The sequence below is a fragment of the Littorina saxatilis genome, linkage group LG4 (assembly GCF_037325665.1).
Source record: "Littorina saxatilis isolate snail1 linkage group LG4, US_GU_Lsax_2.0, whole genome shotgun sequence".
Lineage (NCBI taxonomy): Eukaryota > Metazoa > Mollusca > Gastropoda > Littorinimorpha > Littorinidae > Littorina > Littorina saxatilis.
The window spans coordinates 522,144-533,334 of record NC_090248.1 but is presented as its reverse complement, the minus strand read 5'-3'; the positions used below and the strand labels follow the sequence as shown (position 1 = coordinate 533,334).

General features: G+C 43.2%; 1 protein-coding gene across 1 annotated transcript in view; it reads left to right on the top strand.

Moving 5' to 3' along the window:
• LOC138963734 (dynein axonemal heavy chain 12-like) overlaps positions 1-11,191 on the top strand; it is a 188,441-nt gene that overhangs the window by 95,598 nt on the left and 81,652 nt on the right. The window contains exons 35-37 of the mRNA XM_070335583.1: positions 4,594-4,785; positions 7,287-7,432; positions 8,323-8,461. Coding sequence (XP_070191684.1) covers positions 4,594-4,785; positions 7,287-7,432; positions 8,323-8,461 — 477 coding nt within the window. The remainder of the gene's footprint in view (positions 1-4,593; positions 4,786-7,286; positions 7,433-8,322; positions 8,462-11,191) is intronic.

Sequence of the window (11,191 nt, the reverse complement as noted above, 5' to 3'; positions counted from 1 at the left end):
CTGGTTTGTGGTCAGTCATCGCCCTTTATCACTCTCACTGTGTGTGCCTGGTTTGTGGTCAGTCATCGCCCTTTATCACTCTCACTGTGTGTGCCTGGTTTGTGGTCAGTCATCGCCCTTTATCACTCTCACTTTGTGTGCCTGGTTTGTGGTCAGTCATCGCCCTTTATCACTCTCACTTTGTGTGCCTGGTTTGTGGTCAGTCATCGCCCTTTATCACTCTCACTGTGTGTGCCTGGTTTGTGGTCAGTCATCGCCCTTTATCACTCTCACTGTGTGTGCCTGGTTTGTGGTCAGTCATCGCCCTTTATCACTCTCACTGTGTGTGCCTGGTTTGTGGTCAGTCATCGCCCTTTATCACTCTCACTTTGTGTGCCTGGTTTGTGGTCAGTCATCGCCCTTTATCACTCTCACTTTGTGTGCCTGGTTTGTGGTCAGTCATCGCCCTTTATCACTCTCACTTTGTGTGCCTGGTTTGTGGTCAGTCATCGCCCTTTATCACTCTCACTGTGTGTGCCTGGTTTGTGGTCAGTCATCGCCCTTTATCACTCTCACTTTGTGTGCCTGGTTTGTGGTCAGTCATCGCCCTTTATCACTCTCACTTTGTGTGCCTGGTTTGTGGTCAGTCATCGCCCTTTATCACTCTCACTTTGTGTGCCAAACTATTCCATTTTTTTTCGAGTGCTCTTTAATGAGACAGTAACCACGGTTTTACTTTTTCCATCAAGTTTAGCAATTTCTCCGCAAAAACTCAGAACAAACAATTCGATTCACTTTAAAAGAAATCAGGCTTTCGTGGGATACAGTATACTTTTTTTTTCCCAAGCACATCATTGTGGGGCTTTTAATGAATAACATGCATCCGTCCACTCACAATATAATATTTTCTTTCATCCTTCAACATTTACCACTCAAAAAGTCTATAGTATTAAAATTCATGAAACAAATGAAAGGTATCTACGGATGTATAGATACATAATTGACCACACTCATTTGGAATACATTCTGACAGTTCATTATAAAGACATCTTTCTGTACTGCTAGAGAGACAGAGAGAGAGAGACAGAGAGAGAGAGAGGGGAGAGAAAGAAAGAGAAAGAGAGAGAGAGAGAGAGGGAGGGAGGGAAAGAGAGAGTGAAAGGGAGGGGGGTCAGGGGGGTAATGATGGTGGAGGTAACATTTACAATTGTTTTTATTGAAAAAATATTTCCCTAAATATTTGTCTTGGAACTTTTTAATCAAAAATAAATATTTCTGATCTGCAGTTGCCTTTCGAAGATAACAAAAAGAGGCATTGAAGCCTTGGTTTTCTTATAAATACTTATGCACATTTTAGCAACCAGAATTATACAGTTTAATTTTTTAAACAGAGTTGCATGCATTTTTCGATTTTTAACTCCAAACATGATTTCATGCACAGTTAACTTTATCTGTTTATCCAAGTGTACCCAAATATACAATTCAATTTGTTTCCAAAACTCAAGCACCACTGGGCAAAAGAAAAAAAGTGTTCTATATAGTCAATGCTATTACTACAGTGTGAACAAATATTGTCTTCCACAACTTTCATTTTACATAACATAATGTTTGTGGGGTAAATATTGTGAAGTAATTTCCATTGTAATACTCGTAGCCTTGTCTCTTTAACCGATTCAAAACTCATCAGCCAATCTTTCTTATCAATTTCATAATTAAATGTCCTCCTCCAAAATCCAATTGCACACGGTTCAACAAGTTTCATGCTTACTAATTCTTTTCTTAACTGTTGTGTGTTGTGTACTTTCTTACCACGATAAGAGAGGATATCCATCAAATCAATTTTTTCCTTTACGTGCATCATCTTATTAATAACATTTACAACAACAGCACGAATCATGTTATATTCCAAAATTCTCTGTGGGGATTTTCCTAAAACATCACAAATGAACTGATAGGAAACAAACTCTTTTCTATGTAATACATCATATTCGCTAACAAGACCCTTTCTTGCCCAATCTTCAAAATACAGTACATTTCCAGCATAAACAAAATATTGGTTATTCCATAAAAGCGGATTAAATAAGTTATCATCAATACATACATTGTTATTAAGCAAGGTTTTCAAGACAGTTTTCCAAAATTTGGATTTGACAAGTTCACTCCCTTTTATTCTTCGAAAATCAACATTTGAATAAAAACATTCACAATTTGTGACCCTCCACCACGAAATGAGTCGCATGTCACCTTTGCATGATTTTCATATTTTTACATTTTCCTAAAGAGTTTTTTATGCTCTATCCAGTGGTGAAAACCGGTTTAGAAAAGAGCGAAAACTGTTTGAGTTATAAGCCTGTGACTAAGGTGATCCTCACGCTGTTACCATACACTCTCCGGACTTATATCAAGCCTAGCGCAGAACCGCGCGAAGTGACATGCGACTCATTTCGTGGTGGAGGGTCACATTTGAGCCGTACATTGAAAACACTGACTTTGGCACATATTTCCACTTATCTGTGACTTCGCGGGATGTCAGTCTGACAGCCCATTGTAATAAAAAGAAAAGCTGCATGTGTTTCAAATCAATCATATTTAAGCCACCATTTTCTATATCACTTCACAATATTATCCTCTTAACCTTTTCAAATGCTTTTTTTTATTATTTTCTTTCTTTTTCCATAACAATCTAAACAACAATCTATTAACTTCTGCTTATACATTATCAGGGATTACAAATGCCTGCATATAATAAACAAATTGGGAAATCAAAAACGTTTTAATTACAATAATTTTACCCATAATACTCAAATTTCTTTTCTCCCATGCTGAAATCAAGCGCTTAACAGACGTAATTCGCTCTGTCCAATTTTCCTCAACATCAGAGGCTGATCTGTCATTACAAAAATAAATTCCCAAAATCCTTAATTTTTTCTTCCATTTGAAATTATAAAAGGTGTCTTGACAATGTTTCTGACTTCCTAACCACATGGCTTCGCATTTCGACAAATTCAACTTTAATCCGGAAACGTAATAAAAAGAATCAAAAATCAATAAGGCATGTTTTAAATCCGTTTCACTTTTCATAAATAACGTAACATCGTCAGCATACAAAGCAATTTTTAACATATCATCCAAAAACCTATCATTAAAGCAATTCAAATTCGAAATGCCTTTAACATTCTTACTCTGCCTAATCTTAATGGCTAATAACTCAATTGCCAAAACAAAGGCTAAAGGCGAGAACGGACATCCCTGACGGATTCCAGACTCCACTGGAAAATAATCAGACAACCAGCCTGCATAATTAACAGAGCTCTTGGCATCTTTCATCAAAACTTCGACCCAAGTTACAAACTCCGGGCCAAACCCAAATTTTTTAAAAACATTTATCATAAAGTCTTTTCAAATACAGTCAAATGCATGAAACATGTCAATGGTAACCAAAAGACCTGGTTTATTTTGCACATTCATTTGATGCCGATTTTCTTTTCAGTTTTGATCTAATCCCTCTAACGTTTAGAGAGAATAATATAATAATAATAATAATAAATGAGCATCTATATAGCGCAACATCATAACTTTACAATTATGCTCTTTGCGCTTGACACATTTAAAATTAAAACACAGTTATACAAGCATTTACATCTACATGCATGGAGTCAACAACGCTTAATTAAAAGCATACACCATCAAACATACATTACAAAAAATTCTTCCACTAACTAAGTAATAAAAACATGAATAAAATAGGTAGTGAAAACAAAGAAATACCAGCTGAATACCCTTAATCAAACAGAACATGTTATCAACAATTCTGAAAACAGCCCTTGATGTTTATAATACATTATCACATTATCACTAAAACAACAAATACACTACATGTAGCCTATACTGATGGACTGAGAAAAACAAAATCAGGGGTTGTATTTCTTGAAGAGGTGTGTTTTAAGTGCTCGTTTGAATGCTTGGGGTGACTGAGAGTGGCGGATGTGAAAGGGGAGAGAATTCCATTGTGTGGGTGCGCAGAAAGTAAAAGTGCGTTGTCCGTATGTTTTGGTTTTGGTGTGTGGAATGGTAAGGATGCGACAGTCAGAAGAGGCACGGAGTTGTCTTGCTGGAGAATAGACGGTGAGGAGTTCAGAGAAGTAAGCAGGAGACGAGCCAGAAAAGAAGTTAAAGCAGAGGGTGGACAGTTTGTAGTCAATGCGGGCTTGAATAGGTAACCAGTGCAGTGTGCGAAGGAGTGGTGTTGCGTGACTTGGGTACTATGATGCGTGACTTTGACCATAGCTTGCTTGACGCCTGTCCCACGACTTGACAGACCCATGACGACATGACGCTGACCAGTCTCTCCCCCTACAGGCGGCCATCGTGTGGGGCATCCCCTGGTCACTGTAGTCCCACGAGTTGACAGACCCATGACGCTGACCAGTCTCTCCCCCAACAGGCGGCCATCGTGTGGGGCATCCCCTGGTCACTGTAGTCCCACGAGTTGACAGACCCATGACGCTGACCAGTCTCTCCCCCTACAGGCGGCCATCGTGTGGGGCATCCCCTGGTCACTATAGTCCCACGAGTTAACAGACCCATGACGCTGACCAGTCTCTCCCCCAACAGGCGGCCATCGTGTGGGGCATCCCCTGGTCACTGGGCGGCCAGATGGACGCCGAGGGGCGCAAGACGTTTGACCCGTTCTACAGGGAGCTGTTGCTGGGCAAGAACGAGGAGTTCCCATTCCCCGCTGAGCTGGGAACCAAGCTGGAGGTCGCCTACCCCACCGACAACACCGTCTTTGACTTCTACTATGAGGTGAGTGTGGGTGTGTGTGTAGAGGGGGGGGATAGGTTGGCAGGGAAGGGAGCCCCCCAGTCTCAAAGCTGAAGGTTGTCTACCCAACTGACATGAGGTCAGTGTGTACACTGTGAGGGGTAGGGTGGGTGATCATGTCCTTTCTTTCTATGTACTATGTGAGGGGTAGGGTGGGTGATCATGTCCTTTCTTTCTATGTACTATGTGAGGGGTAGGGTGGGTGATCATGTCCTTTCTTTCTATGTACTATGTGAGGGGTAGGGTGGGTGATCATGTCCTTTCTGTCTATGTACTATGTGAGGTGTAGGGTGGGTGATCATGTCCTTTCTGTCTATGTACTATGTGAGATGTAGGGTGGGTGATCATGTCCTTTCTGTCTATGTACTATGTGAGGTGTAGGGTGGGTGATCATGTCCTTTCTGTCTATGTACTATGTGAGGTGTAGGATGGGTGATCATGTCCTTTCTGTCAATGTACTATGTGAGGTGTAGGATGGGTGATCATGTCCTTTCTGTCTATGTACTATGTGAGGTGTAGGGTGGGTGATCATGTCCTTTCTGTCTATGTACTATGTGAGGTGTAGGGTGGGTGATCATGTCCTTTCTGTCTATGTACTATGTGAGGTGTAGGATGGGTGATCATGTCCTTTCTGTCAATGTACTATGTGAGGTGTAGGGTGGGTGATCATGTCCTTTCTGTGTATGTACTATGAGAGGTGTAGGATGGGTGATCATGTCCTTTCTGTCTATGTACTATGTGAGGTGTAGGGTGGGTGATCATGTCCTTTCTGTGTATGTACTATGTGAGGTGTAGGATGGGTGATCATGTCCTTTCTGTCTATGTACTATGTGAGGTGTAGGGTGGGTGATCATGTCCTTTCTGTGTATGTACTATGTGAGGTGTAGGATGGGTGATCATGTCCTTTCTGTCTATGTACTATGTGAGGGGTAGGATGGGTGATCATGTCCTTTCTGTCTATGTACTATGTGAAGTGTAGGATGGGTGATCATGTCCTTTCTTTCTATGTATACTGTGAGGTGTAGGGTGGGTGATCATGTCCTTCCTGTCTATGTACTATGTGAGGTGTAGGATGGGTGATCATGTCCTTTCTGTCTATGTACTATGTGAGGGGTAGGGTGGGTGATCATGTCCTTTCTGTCTATGTACTATGTGAGGTGTAGGATGGGTGATCATGTCCTTTCTGTCTATGTACTATGTGAGGTGTAGGATGGGTGATCATGTCCTTTCTGTCTATGTACTATGTGAGGGGTAGGGTGGGTGATCATGTCCTTTCTGTCTTTGTACTATGTGAGGTGTAGGATGGGTGATCATGTCCTTCCTGTCTATGTACTATGTGAGGTGTAGGGTGGGTGATCATGTCCTTTCTGTCTATGTACTATGTGAGGTGTAGGATGGGTGATCATGTCCTTTCTTTCTATGTATACTGTGAGGTGTAGGGTGGGTGATCATGTCCTTCCTGTCTATGTACACTGTGAGGGGTAGGGTGGGTGATCATGTCCTTTCTGTCAATGTACTATGTGAGGTGTTGGCCTAGTGGTAAGGCGTCCGCTCCGTGATCGGGAGGTCGTGGGTTCGAACCCCGGCCGGGTCATACCTAAGACTTTGAAATTGGCAATCTAGTGGCTGCTCCGCCTGGCGTCTGGCATTATGGGGTTAGTGCTAGGACTGGTTGGTCCGGTGTCAGAATAATGTGACTGGGTGAGACATGAAGCCTGTGCTGCGACTTCTGTCTTGTGTGTGGCGCACGTTAAATGTCAAAGCAGCACCGCCCTGATATGGCCCTTCGTGGTCGGCTGGGCGTTAAGCAAACAAACAAGCAAACAAACTATGTGAGGTGTAGGGTGGGTGATCATGTCCTATCTGTCTATGTACTATGTGAGGGGTAGGGTGGGTGATCATGTCCTTTCTGTCAATGCACTATGTGAGGTGTAGGGTGGGTGATCATGTCCTTTCTGTCTATGTACTATGTGAGGGGTAGGGTGGGTGATCATGTCCTTTCTGTCAATGTACTATGTGAGGGGTAGGGTGGGTGATCATGTCCTTTCTGTCAATGTACTATGTGAGGTGTAGGATGGGTGATCATGTCCTTTCTGTCTATGTACTATGTGAGGTGTAGGGTGGGTGATCATGTCCTTTCTGTCTTTGTACTATGTGAGGGGTAGGGTGGGTGATCATGTGCTTTCTGTCTATGTACTATGTGAGGGGTAGGGTGGGTGATCATGTCCTTTCTTTCGATGTACGTTTGGCATACTTGCCCTTTCTGTGTATTAGACTCCTCCTGCAATGTGAAAAGAGGGTGTCTTCTGTTTAGTGTTTTTGTCTGTGTCTGCCTAGTTTTCTTCGTCGTAATGGCGTTTTGTTGCAAAAGTGCATTGCTGTAGGATTGACCACATAGCAGACCGTTTTACGGTCTGCTCGTGTCACTGCTTGTTGTCCGTGAGGAACGTGCTCGTCATTTCCGTCAAGATGGCTGTGTGCAGCAAAAGTCTAAAGGGTCTTTCCGTCACTGGAACGATCTGATCAAACATAGTGACGTCACGGGAACCAACGTGCGGGAGATGCTCGTACAGACCATGGACACGTCACGATACACCTACATCATGGACATGTGTATCACACGTAACATGTAAGTCAACTGGTTGTGTTGTTATGGTAATACTGGTACACACGTCACGATACACCTACATACATCATAGACATGTGTATCACACATAACGTGTAAGTCATCTGGTTGTGTTATAAATTATCAATTTCGTAAACGTTTTAAACGCTAGAGCTTTGACATTTTACGAACATCTAGGATTGGATGAGATACGGACATAATACACATCTGGTTGCCCTTTGTCAAATCACATGGTCACAGTGGGATCAAGTTTGGGTAGCACACATTAAAAGTAATTAAACGTTTTTAATGCCTAGATATTTGAAACCTCAGCGGTCTTATGGTATGAATACCTTTGGACATAACGCTAGTCCTTTTGATCCTGGTTATGTGTCCAGGTCACGGTTGGGTCAAGTTCTTGTAAAATAATGTTTTTAAATTGTCGCTTTCTTAAATGTTTATTTAGTTCTAGCAGCAGTTAGTTCGTTTTCTCATGCGTATTACAATTGGCAAAGGTGAGTCGTATAATCGTTTGCTTTTGTTGTGTTGCCTGGCAGCCCGCTGCTGTTTGTGGGCCCCACGGGGACGGGCAAGAGTGGTATAATGGTTTTGTTGTGTTGCCTGGCAGCCCGCTGCTGTTTGTGGGCCCCACGGGGACGGGCAAGAGTGGTATAATGGTTTTGTTGTGTTGCCTGGCAGCCCGCTGCTCTTTGTGGGCCCCACGGGGACGGGCAAGAGTGGTATAATGGTTTTGTTGTGTTGCCTGGCAGCCCGCTGCTGTTTGTGGGCCCCACGGGGACGGGCAAGAGTGGTATAATGGTTTTGTTGTGTTGCCTGGCAGCCCGCTGCTGTTTGTGGGCCCCACGGGGACGGGCAAGTCACTACCACTGATGCTGTATTGACTGTGTCAACAGACCGCTGCTGTTTGTGGGCCCCACGGGGACGGGCAAGAGTGCCTACGTGCAAGACAAGCTGATGAACGGCGTGTGCAAGGACACCTTCGTCTCAAACTTCATCAACTTCTCCGCCCAGACCAGCGCCAACATGACCCAGGTATCTCCCCTGGCTTGTCTTCTTGCTTGCTTGCTTGCTTGCAACACATAGCTTGGTTTTACGCACATGTACATCTCCATCAACCGATACAGGCTTTGGTGGCTTTGTTTATGTACACGAAAAACATGACTATCAATCGGGATGTCCTGCACACGCACTCGGAGAAAATTTCACACGTGTAAAGTGTGTCACTTCATTGTTGCCGCCAAGCGGTGAGTAGACTTTCGTTGACAGCACATTTCAGCTCTACAAAGTATGAAGTTTTTGGTCGGTCAGGACCACTTACAATATAATGATGCACTGCGATTTCCGTAACGTGTGTGGCACAGCGAGGGGTATAACGTGTTATGATGGTTGGTGACAGAACATCATCATGTCAGGGGTATAACTTGTAGTGAGATGGTTGGTGACAGAACATCATCATGTCAGGGGTATAACTTGTAGTGAGATGGTTGGTGACAGAACATCATCATGTCAGGGGTATAACTTGTAGTGAGATGGTTGGTGACAGAACATCATCATGTCAGGGGTATAACTTGTAGTGAGATGGTTGGTGACAGAACATCATCATGTCAGGGGTATAACTTGTAGTGAGATGGTTGGTGACAGAACATCATCATGTCAGGGGTATAACTTGTAGTGAGATGGTTGGTGACAGAACATCATCATGTCAGGGGTATAACTTGTAGTGAGATGGTTGGTGACAGAACATCATCATGTCAGGGGTATAACTTGTGGTGTGATGGTTGGTGACAGAACATCATCATGTCAGGGGTATAACTTGTAGTGAGATGGTTGGTGACAGAACATCATCATGTCAGGGGTATAACTTGTGGTGTGATGGTTGGTGACAGAACATCATCATGTCAGGGGTATAACTTGTAGTGAGATGGTTGGTGACAGAACATCATCATGTCAGGGGTATAACTTGTGGTGTGATGGTTGGTGACAGAACATCATCATGTCAGGGCTATAACTTGTGGTGTGATGGTTGGTGACAGAACATCATCATGTCAGGGCTATAACTTGTGGTGTGATGGTTGGTAACAGAACATCATCATGTCAGGGCTATAACTTGTGGTGTGATGGTTGGTGACAGAACATCATCATGTCAGGGCTATAACTTGTGGTGTGATGGTTGGTGACAGAACATCATCATGTCAGGGCTATAACTTGTGGTGTGATGGTTGGTGACAGAACATCATCATGTCAGGGATATAACTTGTAGTGTGATGGTTGGTGACAGAACATCATCATGTCAGGGATATAACTTGTAGTGAGATGGTTGGTGACAGAACATCATCATGTCAGGGGTATAACTTGTAGTGAGATGGTTGGTGACAGAATATCATCATGTCAGGGGTATAACTTGTAGTGAGATGGTTGGTGACAGAATATCATCATGTCAGGGCTATAACTTGTAGTGAGATGGTTGGTGACAGAACATCATCATGTCAGGGATATAACTTGTGGTGTGATGGTTGGTGACAGAACATCATCATGTCAGGGCTATAACTTGCGGTGTGATGGTTGGTGACAGAACATCATCATGTCAGGGGTATAACTTGTGGTGTGATGGTTGGTGACAGAACATCATCATGTCAGGGCTATAACTTGTAGTGTGATGGTTGGTGACAGAACATCATCATGTCAGGGGTATAACTTGTGATGTGATGGTTGGTGACAGAACATCATCATGTCAGGGGTATAACTTGTAGTGTGATGGTTGGTAACAGAACATCATCATGTCAGGGCTATAACTTGTAGTGTGATGGTTGGTGACAGAACATCATCATGTCAGGGATATAACTTGTGGTGTGATGGTTGGTGACAGAACATCATCATGTCAGGGCTATAACTTGTGGTGTGATGGTTGGTGACAGAACATCATCATGTCAGGGCTATAACTTGTGGTGTGATGGTTGGTGACAGAACATCATCATGTCAGGGTTATAACTTGTGGTGTGATGGTTGGTGACAGAACATCATCATGTCAGGGCTATAACTTGTAGTGAAATGGTTGGTAACAGAACATCATCATGTCAGGGCTATAACTTGTGGTGTGATGGTTGGTGACAGAACATCATCATGTCAGGGCTATAACTTGTGGTGTGATGGTTGGTGACAGAACATCATCATGTCAGGGATATAACTTGTGGTGTGATGGTTGGTGACAGAACATCATCATGTCAGGGCTATAACTTGTGGTGTGATGGTTGGTGACAGAACATCATCATGTCAGGGCTATAACTTGTGGTGTGATGGTTGGTGACAGAACATCATCATGTCAGGGCTATAACTTGTGGTGTGATGGTTGGTGACAGAACATCATCATGTCAGGGCTATAACTTGTAGTGAGATGGTTGGTGACAGAACATCATCATGTCAGGGCTATAACTTGTAGTGAGATGGTTGGTGACAGAACATCATCATGTCAGGGGTATAACTTGTAGTGAGATGGTTGGTGACAGAACAGCATCATGTCAGGGCTATAACTTGTAGTGAGATGGTTGGTGACAGAACATCATCATGTCAGGGATATAACTTGTAGTGAGATGGTTTGTGACAGAACATCATCATGTCAGGGATATAACTTGTGGTGTGATGGTTGGTGACAGAACATCATCATGTCAGGGCTATAACTTGTGGTGTGATGGTTGGTGACAGAACATCATCATGTCAGGGCTATAACTTGTAGTGTGATGGTTGGTGACAGAACATCATCATGTC